General features: G+C 40.9%; 1 protein-coding gene across 1 annotated transcript in view; it reads right to left on the reverse strand.

Moving 5' to 3' along the window:
- The window catches only part of LOC126418849 (uncharacterized), a 652,968-nt gene that overhangs the window by 251,379 nt on the left and 377,824 nt on the right, over positions 1-23,765 (reverse strand). Inside the window, exon 2 of the mRNA XM_050085837.1 lies at positions 9,343-9,420. Coding sequence (XP_049941794.1) covers positions 9,343-9,388 — 46 coding nt within the window. The 5' untranslated portion in view covers positions 9,389-9,420. The remainder of the gene's footprint in view (positions 1-9,342; positions 9,421-23,765) is intronic.

Below are 23,765 nucleotides of genomic sequence, written 5' to 3' on the forward strand. Positions count from 1 at the left end.
TATGGCGATTGCCCGGTGAACCTCATCTGCCAGCGTGTGTAATGCCGTCAGTCAAATTCGGAGGCGGTGATGTTGTGGTGTGGTCGTGTTTTTCATGGAGTGTGCTCGCACCCCTTTTTGTTTTGGGTGGCATTATCACAGCACAGGCCTACACTGATGTTTTAAACACCCTATTGCTTCACACTGTTGATGAGCAATTCGGGGAATGCAATTGCATCTTTCAATAATGCTTCAAATGTCTCTGAGCACTATGGGTCTTAACATCTATGGTCATCAGTCCCCTAGAACTTAGAACTACTTAAACCCAACTAACCTAAGGACATCACACAACACCCAGTCAACACGAGACAGAGAAAATCACTGACCCCGCCGGGAATCGAACCCGGGAACCCAGACTCGGGAAGCGAGAACGCAACTGCACGACCACGAGCAGCGGATTTGCGTCTTTCTACACGACGGAGTACCTGTTCACAATGTCGCGGAGTTATTACACGACAATAACATCCCTGTAATGAACTGGCTTGCACTGAGTCCTCACCTCAATCCTACGGAACTCCTCTGGGATGTTTTGGAACGCCGACTTCATGTCAGGACTCACCGACTGACATTGATACCTCTCCTCAGTGCAGCACTCCGTGAAGACTTGGCTACCATTCCCCGAGAAAACTTCCAGCACGTTATTGAAAGTATGCCTGCGAGAGTGCAATCTGTCATCAAGGCTAAGGATGGGCGAACACCATACTGAATCCCCGCAATACCGATGGAAGGCGCCACGATCTTGTACGTCATTTTCAGCCAGGTGTCCGGATTATCACATAGTGTACTTCCGAAATATTCTGTATGCTACGAAATATTAGCATGTTACATGTTATGGAATTTTGATTTTATCCTAAAGGAATACTTCTGCTATGCTAGATTTATGTACGTGCCGATTTCATTTGTCAAAACAGTGAAAAACTGATCTCTACTTAATTCACTCAAGCAGTAGTGATTTTTTTCACGTTACCCGTGCCACGTGAACAGTACTCACATTGACCATCCCACGGAAACAGTGATAATTTCGGAATAGAGTGTAAACTAAAAAAAAGAAAAAACTATACTGCCCTTGAATCGGCCATGAAGGCCCAAAGGTACCGACCGGCCGCCGTGTCATCCTCAGCCTACAGGCTTCACTGGATGCGGATACGGAGGAGCATGTGGTCAGCAAACCGCTCTCCCGGCCGTATCCCAGTTTCCAAGACCGGAGCCGCTACTTCTCAATCAAGTAGCTCCTCAGTTTGCCTCACAAGGGCTGAATGCCTGAGTGCACCCCGCTTGCCAACAGCGCTCGCCGACCATCCCAGCCCGATAGCGCCCAACTTCGGTGATCTGACGGGAACCTTTATTACCACTGCGACAAGGCCGACGGTGTAATAGAGGGTAGGCTGTGTGTTAATTCATTGCATAGACTATCCCTATTTGAAAATTCACCCAAACCAGTCCAGCTGCTTCAACGTGAAAGAGTACCAATGTCCTATCTTAACGACGAAAGGTAGTAATCAACTTCTAGCTTGGTGCAGCGTAAATTTTATTATATTTGTACATGCAATAACGTCGTCTGCACTCACGTGTCTGCCTGTTACCGGCGAATACCCTTGCGTATCATAATCAAATCCAGCTTCACCACGTCCTACTTACAACGTATGAAGGCACGGCATCTTTGTGTCGTAAAGCATTTAAATGACACTGTCGCCGTGAGTCTCCAAGTGTCTCAGAAGCTGTATCGTACGCCTGACGCCCAGCGTTTAAAATGCAACGGGCTTGTATGAAAATCCGAATTTAAGACTTTGGGGATTGTATAAGCATTATATTCATTTCGTTGAGTCTTACTATGTAGTACTTGTGAACTAGTAAAAGCGTTTTCACAAGCACTACACCCTGCGGACGTTCGAGTCTTCCCTCGGGCATGGGTGTGGTGTTTGTCGTTAGGATAATTTAGGTTAAGTAGTGAGCAAGCTTAGGGACTGATGACCTTAGCAGTTAAGTCCCATAAGATTTCACGCACATTTGAACATATGATCAAACTCTACACAATTAAAATATCAAATAGTAAATAGCTTTTGTTGGTCGTGAGGTCTAACGCACGGCTTACCGTGCGGGATGGAGCGCCTGGACCCCGGCACGAATCCGCCCGGTGGATTTGTGTCGAGGTTCGGTGAACCGGCCAGTCTGTGGATGGTTTTTAGCCGGTTTTCCATCTGTCTCGGCGAATGGGGGCTGGATCCCCCTATTCTGCCTTAGTTACAATATGTCGGCGATTGCTGCGCAAACAAGTTCTCCACGTACGCGGACACCACCATTACTCTACCACGCAAACATAGGGGTTACACCCGTCTGGAGTGAGACGTTCTCTGGGGAGTCCACCGGGGGCCGAACCGCACAATAACACTGGGCTCGGTGTGGGGCGGCGGAGGGGTGAAGTGGACTGCGGTAGTCGTCGTGGGGTTATGGACCACTGCGGCTGCGGCGGGGCGGAGCCTCTGCGTTGTTTCTAGGTCCCCCGTTAACATACAATACAATAGAATATAATACAAATTATTGTCCCACTTTTCGTGTTATATTCTTAAAAACAATAATCATCTTGTAGTACACACTTCTGAAGGTAGCCTGTGTGTTAATTCAGAATATAATCTGATTCCAAGTTTCTTCCACGTTTAAGGGCGAAGGACTAACAAACATAATCAAACATAAACTTTCGCATTTGTTCTATTGTTCTATATATGCGATTTAGAGGGAAGTAGAAGAGTTTAGAAGTATATTCTCTAGAAGCGTATCCCACTAGGGAAAAGAAGATACCGCCTACACGATAATTAAAGAGAATTGTGGAGAACAGAGTAGCAGCTCTATGACAGTCAAGAGCTCAGATGTCAACCCAGTGCCAAGCAAAAAAGGGGTATCTGAAAGATTTGAGGAGTATATAGAGGCTGCAATTAGGAAATATGAATTTGATGGCTGTTTTATAGAAACGGAAGAGGATGTCGATGAAGATCAGATGAGAAAAAATTTGACGGAGCACTGAAAGAACTACTTCGAAGCGAAGTCCCTTGAGTAGACGACATTCCGTCAGAACTACTGATAGCCTTTGGAGAGCCAGCAATGAGAAAGCTATTTCATCTGGTGTGCAAGATGTATGAAAGAAGAGGAATACCCTCAACTTTAAGAAGAATTCAGTAATTGCAATTCCAAAGAAGGCAGCTGCTCACTGGTGTGAAAATTACCACACATTCAGTTTAATAGGTCACTGTTCTTAAATATTAAGAGAATTCCTTACAGAAGAATGAAAAAACTGGTAGAAGCTGACCTCAAGGAAGATCAGCTTAGATTTCGCGGAGATGCAGGAACACGGGATGCAGTACTGACGCTACGACTTATTTTAGAAGATAGATTAGAGAAAGGCAAACCTGTGTTTATAGCATTTGTAGACTTAGAGAAAGTTTTGACAATGTTGATTGGAATACTCTCTTTGAAATTTTGTAGATAGCTGAGATAAAATACAGGCAACGAAAGACTATTTCTAACGTGTATTAAACAATATGGCAATTTTCAAAGCCAAGGGCATGAAAGGGATTCAGAGGTCTGAAAGAATCGACAGGATTACAGCGTATCCCCAGCGTTATTCAATCTGTACATTGACAAGAGGAAAAGGAAAGCAAAGAAGAAACTGGAGTAGGAGTAAAAGTTCATTGTAATTCTGGCAGGGACAGCAAAAGATTTGGAAGAGCACTTAGACAGAAAGGACAATGTCTTGAAAGGGGGATAAAATACTAAAACGTCAACAAAAAACAAGAGTATGATAATGGAATGTAGTCGAAGTAACTCCGGCGATTCTGAGGGAATTACAATAGGAAACGAGCTACTCAAAGTAGTAGTTAGGCATTTCTATTTGGGGAGCAAAATAGCTCATGATGGTGAAGCAGTGAGAATACAGAAAATGGCAAGGAAAGCAGTTGGATGAAGAGGAATTTGTTTACATCGATTATAAACTTAAGCAATAGGAAGCCATTTCTGACGGTATCTGTCTCGGGTGTAGCCATATGTGTATGAAAGTGAAACATGGACGACAATCAGTTCTCATAAGAAGAGCATAGAAGCTCCTGCAATGTGGACCTACAGGAGAATGCTGTAGATTACATAGGTAGATCACGTAACTAATGAAAGGGTAGTGCTTATAATTGGGGACACAAGAAGTTTATGGCAATACATGATAAAAGAAGCGAACGGTTTATAGTTCTTAGACATCAAGGAGTCACCAGTGTAGTACTGGAGGGATGTTTGAGGGATAAAAGTTGTAGAGGAAGACCTTAGATGATTACACTAAGCAGATTCAGAAGGATATAGGTTGCAGTAATTAATCAGAGATGAAGAGGCTTGCACAGGATAGAGTAGCATGGAGAGCTGCATCAAACCAGTCTTTGAAGTTAAGACCGCAACATCAACAATATATGCGATAAAGACTGCTTATTTGTATGTGTGAGATCAGAAGTAATGATATTCCGATGTTGCTTCAAGCCACTACTGGAGAATGCAATGAAAATTAATTGGAGACGTACATTAGTTTGATTGGAAAATCAACAAGAGTGAAGGGGAAGCTTGATAAAATTGATACACTTTGAGAGAATTTGTCTTTGCTGTTGAAATCAATTTTTAGCTTGCTGCCACCATTCATTATCAATATCCAAGAAAGGAAACAAGTAATGAGAATGAAGGTTGATAAATTTGATCATTATCTACATGATATTTCCTTTACTTGTTTTACTGCTTCATAGAATTCAAAATTAATTTCAAGTACCACGATAGATAAATGACATTCTCTGTCCAACATATCGCTGGTGCCAGTAGCTATTCTTGCTTCTGCTGCTGAACACGGTTTTAACGAGGCTAAAGGTCTAAGATCGCCAGCCTCCTAGTCACCTCTCAGAACGAAACTCGATCTGCTGCGCCTACATTAAATTCTGTGTACAAATATGAGAAAGTTTTCTAAACGTTTGCGTAGGGTATATCTGAGGAGGACGTGGGTACCAGTCTGGTATTGACCTCGTGGGATGTGGGAACCGCCTAAAAAGCGCAGTCAAGTTGGTCGCCACCCCGGCCCTTGTCGATAATCCGCCGGGCAGATTTGAAAGGGGGCCCTCTTTCTAACCCCGGAAGCGAGCGCATTAATACTCATGGCTATCCGGCTGGGTATGTTTCCGTATACAATTCATCTTGTTTAGCAGTTAATCTAGAAATTAACTCCCACATCAGCTGTCTAGAAGTTCACTTGCATTTTCGGTAACTGACCACAAGAGAAAAGTATTTTTAGGTTACCTGAAAAACAAATGTGAGTAGTAGCTCATTTCAAAATAGTTGGAATGAAACTTCCCAACAAACAGACATGCCGATGTGCAACTTCGTATTTTCGTGATATATTTACTGATCTGTATCTTGGGTCTGCAGCGCAACAAACTTAAATTCTCACGTGTAAACTAATGGATGCCAATGGTGTAGATTTAGCGTGTCAGCGCACTCAGAAGACGGCAGGAAAATGTATGGCCATTATAATCATTGATGTGGCTGTACTCCCAAAATCAAATTGATCATCTCGTGTATTATTTCGGGCGTCTCATAGTGTAATCCGTAATCAGCGTAACTGCTATAGGATTGTAAGATTGAGGGTGACAATGTGGAAAATACTGTTTAGCGTCTTCCACGAAGTAACTGCCTATTGGGAAGTATTTGTCCTATTTGGGATGGGAATGACACATTGATATTTCGGTCCATTCGTTGCAGCAAAAAGAAATCACATAAAATGGAAAAGTGTCTCACTGGACAAAAAGATCGTTTGCCATCAAACAACGTACATATGTACGCAAGTGAGAACTTACGCTCTTACATATGAGAAACCAGTTTATATATAGTGAAGAAAAAACAAATGAGAAATGTTTCAAGTAGGGTGAACGAGTATACCATATACTACTTCATGTAGCCTGTAAAGAAAATAATTTATTAAATAAAATTGGCTTTCGGGACATTCCCATGCAACTGTCTCAAGAGCCGAAGATACGGCAAAGTGTTTTAACAATTTGGAACATTCATAAGGACCAAGCCATACCTTAGTACGAGGTTGCATAGGCTTAGACTAGTCCTTCCACGCAGTTCATGCGATCTTCGTGTCGCTAATGACGGTAGGATTATAGGGATAACACAGCACTCAGTAGCTGTGCGGATAAAATCTCCTACGATGCCGGGGTATCGAACACGGGCTCCTTCACCAAACAATTTTGTAGGTTTTGTATGTATTTCTGTCAGGCTTAAAAAACTGGTTTCAAGCGACTGGGTTACACTGCATACTTTCACCCCTTATTGGCACCGACCGAAAACATCTGTTCTCCATATATTCGCTGCAGCAAGCTGCGTGAGACATTTGCTCGTTTACTGCTCAACTTCGAGTCACACTTTTTAATTTTAATGCTTCTTGAAGCAGTTTATAAATCGTTAACACGAAAATAATGAATACCTGGGGGTACCGACGTTTGGCTGCTGTAAGAAGTAATGATTCGCATGGGGCTAGTGGTCAATTTAGACGGCAACAGGGCTATAGAGACCTACATCTACGATAACGAAAGTACTCAAGGTTATTGATTTTTAAAAACAAGACACAAATATCTTTTCATGTAACAGCGCCTTACAGACGAAGACCAAAAATAAAAGTTTCTCTTGACCGAACCGTAGTTAAGCAAAGGTGCGAAAAAGAAACAATTACTTACCTACACAAGCAGCGACCACGAGAACGGTAAACAGTGTTTTCTGCATCACGGAAAGTATGGTGGCGCCCGGAACAGTGCTCTTTAAATACTTTTCACCGTCCATTGTTTTACAGAGGTCACCGTGATAGTTATTATCAGTCAACGAAAGTCATGTGGAAACCTTATACGTGCGTATCACCTAATTAGCGAGGAGATATTCTATTAACTTCCTGATAAGGCAGGGGTATGCACCAACGGGAAGTGCATTATCTATTCATTTATGTCAATAAAACAGGTTAGACCAGAGTCTCAGCCCTAGCCAACTGAGACACTTGTTTTGTTGGAAAGGGGAAACTTCCGTTGTCAAAGCCGAAAGAACAGTAAGACTACTCATTGGTCACTATGTTCGCATTTGCCGCATCTAGATCGACGGTGAATGACGTATGTGACAATCATCTGTAATGTTGCCGAGACGCTGAACATTTCAGGCGACATAGTATAGATGCGACCTCCATTTTGAACGTCACAAGCCACCAATCAATTCGTATGTATACATTTTTTGGAACATTTTCTCACTTTAAAATATTGTATACAAGGAAGTAAATGCAGCAAACGGGCTGTCCCTTATGGTTAATAAAAACTGAGTTTTCGTATTTCTAAGAATAATTATTTGGATTATCTGCCATTCTAATAAGTGGTGTTGTTGACTTACTTGTTAGGTTCGTTTTTTCCGTAAGCAGTTTCCGAAGTGAAGAAATATCTAAAGTAAAAGAAATTGAGGGTTTTGTGGGCAATGCTATTAGGTACATCACAAGCTCAGATTTTCACAATAACAGATCTGTAGATACCTGACGAATACAAGTTCCTTGATTTGTCTCATTTACCGAAGCTCGTATGAATTCTTAGGAAGTCCTCAAGTCTGGGACTTGCAATAGTTGCAGATTCGGTGACACGGTTTGATCGTCCAAGTCTCTTGAGTGAAACCATCATACAGTAGTTTTTCATATCTGTTACTGTGTACGATAAAGTACAGCTTTAAATTTCTTTTCTTCCTGTCCTTTCTTAGAAAAGTGTAAGGACGCGATTTGATGCAATGTCACTCGAATAAAAGTGGAATATAAGTTGTGTGCGTCAGTTACTTGTTTTAACAAGTATCCCATTTGTTATCGGGGTACTCAACTATTTTATTATAAATGTACTCCTTCTTTTCTTTGATTAGGTGGTAATCCTAAATCACCGACATTCCATCCATTAATTTTGAAACGTTAAATTTCTTGTTTAAAGTAAGAACAAATCTACTAAACACATCTACAACGTTTACTCGAAATTGTGCTATCGTTGGGGAATATCGCATTATTGCTCTACGAATGTTATCCTTGGTGATATTTTTTACGATTTGAATTTCAAATGTCCAAAATCACATGAAAGCAGATTGTAATCAAGAACCCAGCAAAAAATCAAATTTAATTTATATCAAGATTCCCAATCTGAATTAAGATTAGGAATTAACAGCCATTGTTCGTTATGCTGCCGTTAATGTACGTTCCTACCCACGGTTACGGGGCTAACGGCTTTATTGATGAATTTTTTTTTTTTTTGGCGCAAAAACTATTGAGGTCATAAGCCGCATGTCAGAACTTTAGAACACTAATACGAAAAATGTTATGTGTATTCACAATGATTAGAAATATTGAGGGACACACAACCATATACACCACTCAAGGCTGTTTAAGTCTTATGCTTTCCAAAGAAACAAATAAAACTCTACTGTAAAATAAATAATGAATATTATTTTTCATTTAAACGGATTCTCCATTTGTGCTCAACATTTTATTGCACCCAGTTTGCTGTTTGAATTTGAATCTCTTGTTTTGTTAATAGATTTAGTAATAGTCATCGATTTGGTGTCGCTGTGTGTATTTTAATGTAGGGTTTTTCTGTTTTGGTCAGATATAGGTATTGACCTGCTACAGAGTTCGTAATACTGTGTTGTTTTGATAATAAATTATACTTTGTCACAAAAGTTCATACGAATACGTAACCGCTTGAAACGTCCACATTAGTGGAACAGTGTTCTGTTATTCGATTATTACTTTCTGAAGGCGAGAAACCTACGAATAAATATCGCAGAATGTAAAAGTTAATGGTGAAGGTTGTATGAATTATAGCTATTGCAGTCTGGGAATGCACAGTTAAATTCTCCTTTAATGGGCCGAGGGAGGTCAGAATGTTACCGAAAACGATAGTCGAAATAAAAATCATTGGTAACTCATCACACGTTTTGTAGAACAAGGACTAGACTCACACTGGATGCACAAAAGTAAAATACAGTAGGAAAAACAGTTCACTACTACTGCTGTTGTATGAAAACACAAAATAAACTAGAGCACAGAAAGTATACAGTGAACTTAAACGTGGTTGGAAAAGAGTTGTGTGATTTACAACGCATGTTCCATCTACTTTAAAATGAAGCAAAAGTGTCGTGAAACCAGAAATGTATATATTGCTGAATATCCGCAAAGGAAAATGTACAATATAGACAATGCAATATTAGAGCCGCTTGGAACTGGTTACTTACCTATACATGTGGCGACCACAACGACAGGAAACAGTGGTTTCTGCATGACGGTGTTAAGGTCGAACCAGGAACGTTCCCCTTGCAGAAATTCAGCGAGTTATTGCAAATGTAGGTCACATCGATAGCAGACGACACTGTGCGTGAGTATGCACGTCCGTCAGCCTTATATACATATGTATCTTCTAATAGCGCAAGACACACAGTGTATTCATAGTTGCCCCGGGAGAAAATATATAAATCTGACGAATACTTACCTGTTGTTTTTATGTATCTATCATGGTCGCAACAAAGAGCATGATAGCCCAGACAAAACCAGCTTTCTTTATTTTCGTTTTTCAACCAGGTTCTCCAAAATTAAGAAAACAAAAGTTACTTGGTGTTTACAGGTGGCTATGTAATTCATTCGAATCTTGGAGGAAAAGTGCAAAAATGATAGAAAAGGGGTATCATTGCACCATCTTAGTATGTAAAGTCCTCTGCAGCAGCTAAAATAGAGACAGCTTATGTGATTCACGTACAAGTTTCATTTCTTAATTACCGAAGTATCGTCAGTTGCTTGTTGTTATTCCGCCCCAGCGTCGCCTCTGCCAGCAGAAAAATTGTATGGAAGATTTAGCAGGTTACGTCACACGTAGGTGACAAGAAACACAATACGGTACTCATTAACAGTTTCCGTGTAAAACACTGTATGAGGATTATGATGACACTATGAAAACCGCTCGTGAAAATTGTGCTGTGAAGTTGCTGACACAATGGGAGTGATGGGTCTACGACGTCATTGTTGCTCAAAGGTTACATCTTGCACCTCAGTCTTGTTGTTAGTTTGACGACAAAAGAGCTAGCGTTTCAGAAACAACAGCAGGCCATGCTTACCTAATATAGACAATTATAGACAAGCATAACATACACATTGCCAGCAGTCTATCACCACTACCTGTGGGCAAGCTGTTCGCACCAAGTCTTAATTAATACTGATGACTTGCTGCCTCTTAAGTGCAGATCACCTACTGGATAACTTCCGACCATTGCTAACCACCTATTCCGGTTCACCTACAGGCGATCCAGCTGCTCAGCCGTAATCACTTGCGGGGGCAAATGCTGTTGCTGTCTGTCGCCGTCAGTGCAAGCACAATTCACTGCTGTGAGCCGCCAGAATCCTTGTTAAGGGACAACAATTTAATGACGCATTCCCTGACGCATCATGTCTCAAGCTGCATGATTCAGTACCAGAAACGCGTCTAGATTAATGTGAGGGACCTCAGACATGCTGCTGAATGTGTCTGTGATGTGGTTACCGGTCCCCTTATATTTTACTGAAAACCGAAAGATGGAAAGCGGACAGCCCAACACGAAGTATTACTATTTCCTTCATAATTGGCATAACAGTAAAGAATATATTAAAAGACCATCGTATTTTCCGCTTGTTCTGTATGAATGGGGATACTGGGAAACCTAACATTTCCTAGAAACTAAACTTCTCAGAAGATACAAAAACATTGCAAGTTTTAAAATGATGCCTAAATTCCGTTTTTCTCCTAATTTTCAGTTAAATTTAACGTAGAGAACCTAGTGCCAACGCTCTTACGACTGTTCTTTGGTTTCTTCCTCACAAATTCCTTATCGCTTCTAGGTTTCTTTTGTGTCACTGGTTTTGCTGCTGTGAGTCCTTGAAGGAATACATTCTAATCATTTCTTCTTTTGGAACTCTATAAATTTAGCTTATAAGTATCTTGCTGCCTTCTGATATCTCCCTGTCATGGATATCATCTGGCAACTGGAAATGAAATTACATATTCAACTGAATTTAATGTTCTAATTAAACGTTAATTTTGAGGCAATCCTGAGTGTCAGGTTATAACTAACCTGCAGTAATAGCTATGTTTTTCGATTGATTTCTATTTCCTTCACAATTTATATATGTTTCATTTTGCACTATTGCTCGTATTATGGCTATATGTTTCCGAAAAATCCATTGTATTCTTTCTTTCTTTCATTACTTTCTGACATTTGTCACTAGCAACACCACAGTCTGATATTTTACCACCATACCAATGTAACCTAGTCAAACGAAAGTGTAAGAGCCAATGTCGATTATTCTCTCTGTTTAAAACAGAGCAAAAAAGTTAAAATTTCGAGAAAGCCTGTAGCTTTTATGCTTTTAAGGTTTTCCTTCAGTTACAGTGATACAGTGGGCATAACAAATCAAAAATGCCAAAACGTATGGGATTTCCCTATTTCATGATTGGGCTATATGACTACAGTACAAAATCATGGGTAACTCAATTTTGTAAAAAGAATCGACACATGGGCTTTATCAATATTTCCATCCAACTGGCATCAGCCATTATCAGGTCTTTTGTGATTTTGAATAAAACAGAATGTATTACACTACCTCCACAAATGGAAATTCATTGATGTGAATGCAAAATTGTTTTAAATATATTTAACTGCAAGGAAAAGTAGGCAATTGTGCTGAAATGACAGCACATTTTAATCTGAATCTTATATTCGTGTTAGTTCATATATGCTCCCTTGCTGATATGATGACAGCTTAACATTTATGAGGATATTACCTCAATCTAAATGTAAAGCTAAGCCAGGAATAAATGGAATAATAATTTCAAATACTGTGACTATATTTGTATGTGTATTTGCGGAGAGTTAAAAATGGTAAGAAATAGATATCTGGAGAAAGAAAGAAAATTCGAGACGCACAATTCCAAATTTTCGAAAACCAACCACCTAAGAGCATATGAACGCCAACAATAATATAGAAGTGCATTAACCAACAAACATACATACAAAAATAGTAATGACACGCATGAAATCTTGCATTACCCTAATAAATGGAAGCAAATGAGTATCTTACACGATATAGAAAATTTCAGCTATTTAAAAAGTCAGACTAGTACACTTCTCAATGTGCAGACAGATCTACAGAACAAAAAATCTCACAGTAACTTGATTCATATATCCTGCTAATGACCGATCAAGAGTCATCTATTAAATAAAATGAAATTTAATAATTTAATCACACCTCACTTTGTATTTGGCAACGGCCTTGCCACAGTAGATACACCGGTTCCCGTGAGATCACCGAAGTTACGCACTGTCGGGCGTGGCCGGCACTTGGATGGGTGACCATCCAGTCGCCATGTGCTGTTGCCACTTTTTGGGGTGCACTCAGCCTCGTGATGCCAATTGAGGAGCTACTCGACCGAATAGTAGCGGCTCTGGTCAAAGAAAACCATCATAACGACCGGGATAGCGCTGTGCTGACCACAAGCCCCTCCTACACACATCCTCAACATGAGGATGACACGGCGGTCGGATGGTCCCGATGGGCCACTTGTGGCCTGAAGACAGAGTGCTTTTTATTTACTTTGTATTTAAACATTTTTTATTTTACTTTATATTTCATACTGTTTTGCGTCTTAATACGTTTAACTTCATCAAATAAACACATAAATGTACAGTCATAGTATTCGAAACTATTATTCCACTTATTGAATGCTTAGCTCTACTCTCTGATCAACATAATATCTTTGTAAGTGTCAAATTGTCAAGCTGTTTCACCAGCAAGACAGGACATCTAAGAAAACATAAACAAAAGAAACAAAATTAACAATGCTGCTGTTTCATTACACATTTCGTATTTTTATGTTGTACGTAAATGTATTTCCAATACCTTTACATTTACATCATGACGTTCTATTCACTGAGGTAATGAAAGATATTCGGCTTTGTACAGAATCATAAAATCACATGAGTATACCCCAGAAAGCTGAAACTAGTTTTGTATAATAAAATTGGGATATCAGAAGTGGTAAATGGCATATCTTTGAATTAATTCATTACTGTAGCACCCAATTTGGAAAAGATGTGTGACATCCTACCATGAAAGGCAAAGGGGTAAAATCCAACATTATCAACACAAAAAATTAAACTGTTGAACTACTGGAAGCATCAGATTTAACAAACAGTGCCTGAAGCTAAAATTAATCATAAGCTTTTGTGAACTCTGGTGCTGCGTTTTAGATAATCAGAGTAATCAATTATTACGCACAGTTTGTGAGTCAAGAAATCATAGACATGCATACAAAGGAAATAAACAGTCTCATTGTTCATGCTAAAAATATTAAAGAATGTTTCAAATATGACTAAATAGACAAATATAACTTAATATTTCAATTCACAGAAGCAGAGCTGGATGTCATAACATTGACATACCGGCATTTGGCTTTGTCTGGATTGGATATATTAAATTTATTGTATTACATCTGATTTAAGGATGCTGAAGAACTTCAATTTTTTTCAACCAATTATCTCATTAAGAACTCTAGCTGCTTATTTTGTATTATGAAAAACAATTTCTATTTCTTCCATGATATCAGTTCTTTTACATTCTCTATAAAATTCGAAGGTTGTTGTTGGTTGTCAAAAGGTGCTGTCTGTTATTGATGTGTGTTGCTACTGGTGATATCTTACATTTATCCAGAAAGTCGCAATGTCTGAGTTCTTTACATTGTGTCTTGAAATTTGTCTGTTTAGCCTATAGAATATTTGTAGCATTGGCTGCAGGTAATTTTGTCAACGCCAGGGCATCAAAATCTGAATTTAGTGGTTTTACATTGTGAATAATCTTCATACTACATACTAAGGTCCTTCTTAATGTTGAAGCTGAATCTTACATTTGTGTTTTCGAAAAGCCTTGCTAAGTTCTCAGGTGTTACACTAACATATTAATTTTTTCATATTTAACTGCTGCATTGTTATCAGTTTTGAGGGTATTTTGTTGTTGTTCATTCAGGTATTGTTTGCCTGTTGTGATATTGTATTAAAGAGCAAAGGATAAGACCCACTGTGTATTGAAGAAGATATTATAGTCTCCATTTCTTGTTGGAATTCTATATGATGAAGTGGAAAATTGCATCTTGCACTCATACACATGTAGCTTTTTTATGGAAAGTCGTAGATTTCGTGTAAATACTGAAAAACAACTCGATGCATCTGGCATATACAAAATCACCTCCAGCTAACCCAACAAATATTATACTGGCGGAAAATTCAGAAATTCCAGAACTCCTTTTAAAGAACATATATACTGCTAAAGACTGGATAAATGTAACGAATCAGCAGTAAAACACGCTTTAAAGACACAGACTGTCTTTTTAAAATTGCAGAGAACCATAAAATTTGCACAAAATCAGTAAACGAAATAGAATGGATATCTTGAAAGAAACTGAAATTTTAATTCATAATTCAAAAGAAGCAGGAAATAATCATAACGAGATAATCAACTTTAAAAACTCAAATTGTTCAGTAGTCTTAAGACAACAGTAATGCATTTTATAAAATACATTTTTACCATCAGCTGTTTATTTGTCCTATTGTTTATCTACCAGTTTTGGTTATTAACCATCAACAGGATGTCTATCAGTAGCAACATTTAAAAAATTTTGAAGGTACAATGCATACAAAAGTAGCAAAACTCAACAAATATATGGGTACAAAATTCCATTTCTATACTTACAGGGTATAACAGATTATTTAAAAGCGTCTCACATCCCATGCAACCTAAACAACATCGAAATTATTCAGTGCAATTCTACAATCAATTTATCTTATAATACTGACAGTCATGTCTTATTGCAAACAGACAGACATCACATGGGAAACAAGAGGAACAATTACTGGAAGAACCCCTCAGCAGTCAAGTTATATCAAATATAGTACATTTGTACTGTACAGATAACCTAACAACAGACTTTTGCATCATTGGTAAGGTGGAGGAACAGAACATTTAAACCAACATCTTTTTCCTAAACGTAAACAAAAACAGAGAAACATTAATATTGAAAGTTAAAGCAAAAAAAGTCGCCTCATAAAAGAGGAACCACATATCTGTGAACCTAGATCTGTTTACAACAACGAATGTGTACAACTGCTTCAGGGTGCAAAACAAATTATATAATAAAATCAGTAATGTTATTCTAAAGTGCAACACCGAATTTCAGCGCTACTTCACCTACAGCAACACTCTTTATGCAATAACACATGTCAGACAGGGTATAATTCAGAAATATGAAGTATCTTTCTTTATCTAAACGATATTTATCAAAATGAGCTGTATTTAACGTACTAAATTAAAACAAAGGGTGGTATATGATTGTGAAGATCGTCAGTCATATAATCCCAGGTAATGCAACAACAAACTTAATACGTAATTATCTACTGACAATCATAAAATCATCTATACCTCAAGTTATAGGGCCTAGTCTTAAAAGGCCAAGGACAATCACCAGATGAGTAAATAGAGATTATCGTGGAGGCATGTGAAACAAATGACGTAAATGGTTCGTAGGAGGCCAGTAATCAATACACAAGAAATAATTGTACTATTAACAAACATAACGGTAAAAATATGTGTTGCTCGATGTGATAGAAATACAGTGCCAAGAACCCACCTAGGCTTCAGGTTACACATAATCGTTATTAACTATGAGGGATATATGGAGCAGTAAATATGATGACATACCAATGACATTTGTTTCTAAATTGTCAATATAGAAACAGCATGTAATCATATAACATGTCATTGGAAAGTTATGCCATCAAAATAATCCATGGCTAATCGTGATACTACAACCTATTTCAAAATAACAGCTAACACAGATGAACGCACTCAAATTAAATGTAACAGAAAATACAGGAATTTTACGTCACATGTGGGTTAACCTAAGTGAATCGACAACAAATCTAAAATCATAGTAAGTGTAGTGATTACAACTTAAACTAAGCTGTGAGGAGTAAAATTCTAAAGTGAAGCGCGATCTACTAAAACTTGAAGAGATCATGGGTTATTGAAATGCGCGTGCAGGTAGTGTGCACACCTTGTCGACAACCGTGCAGGAAGCTGAGGAAGTGCGGTCCCTGCTAAGACTCCAGTGAGGACAATGGTAACTTAACAGGATACAGGTGCGCCTCGGAGGACCTAAACGAGCACCAGTCTTGGAGAATTACCTCAAATGCAATAATACGAGAGATACACATTCAGTGATATTGGTAGGCGATACAATGGAGATAGACATTCGGGTCATGAGGCCAACCTTGACCCGAGACGCGAAACCGAAATGGTGCTTGGGAGGACGAATATCTGTCATTTTAGCGAGCGCTCTCCGAGACGGGAATCGAACAACTTTGACTGCAAGCATCTCCTCTCTGTCACGCAATTAGTTGTCTTCAGAGACGAAAAGGATGGATTTCACTCACAAGCCTGGGCTGACCAGTTTCGGATTTCATTACCTCCCTCTTGGCCTCAAGCACTTAAGGTCCAATTCATGTGCACTATCTAGAACTAGAACCTGCATTCCGAATGCGATTACTTGGCGGAACTGCAACACAGTTTATAAATTTGTTGAGGCATTCCTTTCCGCTTATTCCTGAGAAGCGGTTCAGGAACAAGTCAAACATGGTATAATAATGCTACAACACCTGAACCAGCTCGGTTTCACGAGTCGTGGGCGCTTTGTTGACAACATGGTGCAGAGAAACTAATTCCTGTACAACCAGCATAGAGGAGTGGAGCTCATCTGCATCTGTATCACAAAGTTTCTACTGCATCCTCGTCGCGTGCTCCTAGCAAACAGATGCAAAGGTGACCTAGAAACATTCAAAAAACTAATACAAGAGCTAAAATATGACGCGAGTGACTGCGGAACAAGCAGTGGGCAAGCGCCACGGAACAATTCCGGACCACACCCGGGCGATAACAGTCGCGGTCGCCGTAGAACGAGGACAGACCGTTCGCGGCAGGAAGAACAGCACGACAGCCGACAATACCCATACCGAAACAATTGATACCTCAACGGAAGCAATGATCGGAATGCCGATACGAGGGATAATAGGTGCTATGAACGTAACGCACCAAAGAGCAATAGAGCCAGTTACAGAATCAACATCGTTTCCCCAATGAATGTGGCGAGCAACAAAATCACAACGTGTCTAGGGGGCCTGCCCTTGCAATAAAGTCAGACGATCACCGCCACAATCGGCCAAACGACGGACCACGCGGGCAACAATGACGCTCGCCAAATGCAGGGGGCGTTATCGTTAGCCACAACAAACCGGAAATCGACAATCTATGGCATCTTGCTAAAGAAGATGTGAGGGAAGAATTACTCCGCGAAACAAACTATCATGACAGTCCTAGGCGTTAACCCGGTGGTTATCGTTTCAATTAAAGAAGTGTCACTTACCTGCGTAATAGATACAGGGAGTCCCTTTAGCATTCTGAGCGAAATGCGTTTCTAAGATGTCAGGAGACGGGGGCTTAGCCCACTCTTCCATTGCGTGGAACGAAGGTGAGGGGAGCAGTCTATGGCAAGAGCACTGAAATCAGGAAGCGGACTCGCATTATACACTCCTGGAAATGGAAAAAAGAACACATTGACACCGGTGTGTCAGACCCACCATACTTGCTCCGGACACTGCGAGAGGGCTGTACAAGCAATGATCACACGCACGGCACAGCGGACACACCAGGAACCGCGGTGTTGGCCGTCGAATGGCGCTAGCTGCGCAGCATTTGTGCACCGCCGCCGTCAGTGTCAGCCAGTTTGCCGTGGCATACGGAGCTCCATCGCAGTCTTTAACACTGGTAGCATGCCGCGACAGCGTGGACGTGAACCGTATGTGCAGTTGACGGACTTTGAGCGAGGGCGTATAGTGGGCATGCGGGAGGCCAGGTGGACGTACCGTCGAATTGCTCAACACGTGGGCCGTGAGGTCTCCACAGTACATCGATGTTGTCGCCAGTGGTCGGCGGAAGGTGCACGTGCCCGTCGACCTGGGACCGGACCGCAGCGACGCACGGATGCACGCCAAGACCGTAGGATCCTACGCAGTGCCGTAGGGGACCGCACCGCCACTTCCCAGCAAATTAGGGACACTGTTGCTCCTGGGGTATCGGCGAGGACCATTCGCAACCGTCTCCATGAAGCTGGGCTACGGTCCCGCACACCGTTAGGCCGTCTTCCGCTCACGCCCCAACATCGTGCAGCCCGCCTCCAGTGGTGTCGCGACAGGCGTGAATGGAGGGACGAATGGAGACGTGTCGTCTTCAGCGATGAGAGTCGCTTCTGCCTTGGTGCCAATGATGGTCGTATGCGTGTTTGGCGCCGTGCAGGTGAGCGCCACAATCAGGACTGCATACGACCGAGGCACACAGGGCGAACACCCGGCATCATGGTGTGGGGAGCGATCTCCTACACTGGCCGTACACCACTGGTGATCGTCGAGGGGACACTGAATAATGCACGGTACATTTATTTATTTATTTATTTATTTATTGTTCCGTGGGACCACATTTAGGAGAAGTCTCCATGGTCATGGAACGAGTCAATACATGAAATTATAACACGATTGTAGAAACAGATAAAATGAAACAAGTCGTTAGTTTAAATAAAGAAAATCAAGAATGTAACACTGGAATTTGCTTAATTTTTTATCTCTTCCAGGAGCTCCTCGACAGAATAGAAGGAGTGAGCCATGAGGAAACTCTTCAGTTTAGACTTAAAAGTGTTTGGGCTACTGCTAAGATTTTTGAGTTCTTGTGGTAGCTTATTGAAAATGGATGCAGCAGTATACTGCACTCCTTTCTGCACAAGAGTCAAGGAAGTGCATTCCACATGCAGATTTGATTTCTGCCTAGTATTAACTGAGTGAAAGCTGCTAACTCTTGGGAATAAGCTAATATTGCTAACAACAAACGACATTAAAGAAAATACATACTGTGAGGGCAATGTCAAAATTCCCAGACTATTGAATAGGGGTCGACAAGAGGTTTTCGAACTTACACCATACATAGCTCGAACAGCCCGTTTTTGAGCCAAAAATACCCTTTTTGAATCAGAAGAATTACCCCAAAAAATAATACCATATGACATAAGCGTATGAAAATATGCGAAGTATACTACTTTTCGTGTTGAAATGTCACTTATTTCAGATACTGTTCTAATGGTAAATAAAGCGGCATTTAGTTTCTGAACAAGATCCTGAACATGGGCTTTGCACAACAGCTTACTATCTATCCGTACGCCTAGGAACTTGAACTGTTCCGTCTCGCTTATAACATGCCCATTCTGTCTGATTAAAATGTCAGTTCTTGTTGAATTGTGGGTTAGAAACTGTAAAAACTGAGTCTTACTGTGATTTAGCATCAAATTATTTTCCAAAAGCCACGAACTTACTTCATGAACTACATTATTTGATAATGTTTCAATATTACACACAAGATCCTTCACTACCAAGGTGGTGTCATCAGCAAACAGAAATATTTTTGAATCACCTGTAATACTAGAAGGCATATCATTTACATAAATAAGGAACAGCAGTGGCCCCAGCACCGACCCTTGGGGAACGCCCCATTTAACAGTGCCCCATTGGGACTGAACATCATTACCACTCTCAATATTGCGGAGGATTACCTTCTGCTTTCTGTTCTTAAAGTAGGAGGCGAACCAATTGTAAGCTACTCCCCTTACTCCATAATGTTCCAACTTCTGCAGTAATATTTTGTGGTCAACACAGTCAAAAGCCTTCGTTAAATCAAAGAAAACACCTAACGTTCTCAACCTTTTATTTAATCCGTCCAAAACCTCACAGAGAAAAGAGAATATAGCATTTTCAGTTGTTAAGCCATTTCTAAAACCAAACTGTACATTTGACAGCAAATTATGTGAATTTAAATGCTGCAGTAACCTTGTATATACAAGCCTCTCGATAACTTTAGCAAACACCGATGGCATAGAAATAGGTCTATAATTGTCAACATTATCCCTGTCTCCCTTTTTATAAAGTGGCTTCACTACCGAGTACTTTAATCGGTCAGGAAACCGACCACTGCTAAAGGAAAAGTTACAGATATGGCTAAGTACTGAGCTAATATACGTGGAACAATACTTCAGTATTCTGCTAGATACCCCGTCATATCCATGAGAGTTCTTGGTCTTTAGTGATTTAATTATTAACTCAATCTCCCTCTTGTCAGTATCATGGAGGAGCATTTCAGGTAACAGTCTCGGAACACTTTTTTCTAAGAGCGCTGTATGATTCCCTGTTGGGACTAGGTTTCTATTTAGTTCACCTGCTATATTCAGAAAGTGATTATTAAGTACTGTACATATATGCGACTTATCAGCAACACGGACATCCCCACTACGCACTGATTCTATATCCTCGACCTGTCTCTGCAGACCAGCCACTTCCTTTACGACTGACCATATGGTTTTAATTTTATCCTGAGACTTAGCTATTCTATCTGCATACCACATACTTTTTGCCTTCCTAATAACTTTTTTAAGCACCTTACAATACTGTTTGTAATGGGCTGCTGCATTTAGATTTTGACTGTTTCTAACGTTTTGATATAATTGCCACTTTGTTCTACAAGATATTCTTATCCCTTTAGTCAGCCACCCAGGCTGCCTGTTTGTGCTAGTACCCTGTTTTAAACGTTCTAACGGAAAGCAACTTTCAAAGAGCACGAGAAAAGTCTTGAGGAAAGCATTATATTTATCGTCTACTGTATCAGCACTATAAACATCTTGCCAATCTTGTTCCTTGATAAGGTTTACAAAAGTCTGTACAGCAACTGGATCAGCTTTCCTAAAAAGTTGGTAACTATATCCAAACCGTCATCGAACCCATCGTTCTACCATTCCTAGACCGGCAAGGGAACTTGCTGTTCCAACAGGACAATGCACGTCCGCATGTATCCCGTGCCACCCAACGTGCTCTAGAAGGTGTAAGTCAACTACCCTGGCCAGCAAGATCTCCGGATCTGTCCCCCATTGAGCATGTTTGGGACTGGATGAAGCGTCGTCTCACGCGGTCTGCACGTCCAGCACGAACGCTGGTCCAACTGAGGCGCCAGGTGGAAATGGCATGGCAAGCCGTTCCACAGGACTACATCCAGCATCTCTACGATCGTCTCCATGGGAGAATAACAGCCTGCATTGCTGCGAAAGGTGGATATACACTGTACTAGTGCCGACATTGTGCATGCTCTGTTGCCTGTGTCTATGTGCCTGTGGTTCTGTCAGTGTGATCATGTGATGTATCTGACCCCAGGAATGTGTCAATAAAGTTTCCCCTTCCTGGGACAATGAATTCACGGTGTTCTTATTTCAATTTCCAGGAGTGTATTTATGTGTCGTGGGAGCGAATGGAACTTTTTAATGTGCCGCTGCTAAATGTAGAAGCAATCCTAGGAACCGATTTTCTGCATACCCAGCAGACGGTAATTTACCTCGGTGAAGGAACAATGACGGTTAAAACTGGGGAAGACCCCACTGTACTCGTGTTTGCTCAGTGGGTCCTGCGTGACGAGTCGGAGGTGAGCTGCTTAAAATTTCGTGACACGAACTGCATTTCCTTGTGAATTACATTAGTGAGATAAGCTATCCGTCTGACGAGCGTCGAAAAGATTCCATTGTCGTAAAGACTGCGGAGAGATCTACTGCCAGCGTCGGAGCACTGAAAGTTGACCGGCAGAAAATGTACCATATTTTGCGGAGTCATGAACGGGTATTTTCATACGAGCCGGCGCGATCCAAGCTTTCGTTTATCAATTTAGGGGCTTGAACACAATCCATTTTCTTTTGAAGCCATACCCGATTCTGCTGACATATAAAACTCAAGCTGAAAAATAAATCAACGACGTGCTGGACCAAGGCGTGATTCAACGGGTGTTGAGCTCGTACAATTCACTGCTACTAGTAATTCCTAAGCGTGATGGGTCTGCGCTGTTAGCGTTAGACTCAAGGCAGGTGAACACTGTTTTTATACCGGAAACAGATAGACACCAGATTTTGGACTAGCTTCTACAACTTTTCCATGACGAAAAATTTTTGACATCAATTGATTTACGTGAAAGCTTCTATTAGGCAATTCTTCACCCCTCGTGCAGGCTGTACAAAAGATTTGTCCCTTATGGGAACTGTTACCAGTTCAAACGCCTGACATGAGTGCTAAGTGTATCATCAGCTGCTTTTATTAGAGGGCTGGACAGTATCACTCCAACAAAATTACAATCACGTGCAACACTATGTGGATGAAATTCTCATGGCAGAAAAGTCGTGGGCTGAGCACAATGAAGTTCAAAATGGCTCTGAGCACTATGGGACTTAACATCTGAGGTCCTGACTCCCCTAAAACTGAGAACTACATAAATCTAACTAACCTCAGGACATCACACACATCCATGTCCAAGGCAGGATTCTAACCTACGACCATAGCGGTCGCGTGGTTCCAGACTGAAGTGCCTAGAACCGCTCGGTCACACCGGCCGGCCACAATGAAGTGGTGCATCGTTTATTGGAAACCTTTGAACAGGCGGGAGGAAGTGAGACACATCGCATCTGCAGATCGGATACTAACCGACCCGGACAAGATTAGTTCGATTGCGGAATGCGCAACTCCAACCTGTAAAAAACAATTACGCTGTATTCTCGGACTATGTATCTCTAGAATCTCTTTGCCAATCTAAACTTGACCTCCACACCACGTCTTTGTGCCCTGACAGGAAAAATGCTCCATGGATTTGGGACCAGCAGGCACAAGATGAATTCACGAAACTTAAAGAGATATTAGTCAAGGCACCGATTCTGTCACACCCTGACCTAGTGAAAAATTGTCGGGTTTGGGTGTCATTCTATTTATTCTATTTCAAGAGGATCACCGATCCATCCTCTTGCGAGACGACTTCTTTCGCAAGCCAGGTGCCCACTCGCTATGAAAGAAATTACTCGGTCACGGAATTGGAGGCACTCACAATTGTGTGGGTGTTTACCACATTCCGATACCACCTTTGTGGTCAAACGACAGGGATATTTATCGACAATCGATCTGTGCAATTCGTAATGAGCGCTAAGTTATCCCACAAGAGACTGGCGCGGTGGGCACTATACCTGGAAGAAATCCGGTTTACGTTGGAGTACATTCCCGAGGACAAACACATCATTGCAAACGTCCTCTCATGTGTACCTGTAGGATTAGTAAGTGCAGAAGAGGGAGAACCTGGGGACAACAACTTCAGCATCCTGTATCTAAATTGTGTGGCTAGAGAAAGTGCTATTAGAACCTCTCTTAGGAACATTGCACACGAGCAGGACAGAGAGGAGGTGTTGAGAGATATTAAAGAAAGACGCGAAGATAGCGACAATGCGGCGATTCGTCATTTCTGCTTTTAAAATACGGCGTTCTCTTTCAAAGACGTGGTTCAGACGATGAACGCTGGCCGTTCGCAATTCCAGATGTACCCGTAGACAAATTAGTGTGATACACACCTAAATTACGGGCCTTTCGGTGCAAAAAACTGCTTCGAAAAATTCCGTCAAACGTGCTACTTTAACGACATGCTC

The sequence above is a fragment of the Schistocerca serialis genome, chromosome 9 (genome assembly GCF_023864345.2).
Source record: "Schistocerca serialis cubense isolate TAMUIC-IGC-003099 chromosome 9, iqSchSeri2.2, whole genome shotgun sequence".
Classification (NCBI taxonomy): domain Eukaryota; kingdom Metazoa; phylum Arthropoda; class Insecta; order Orthoptera; family Acrididae; genus Schistocerca; species Schistocerca serialis.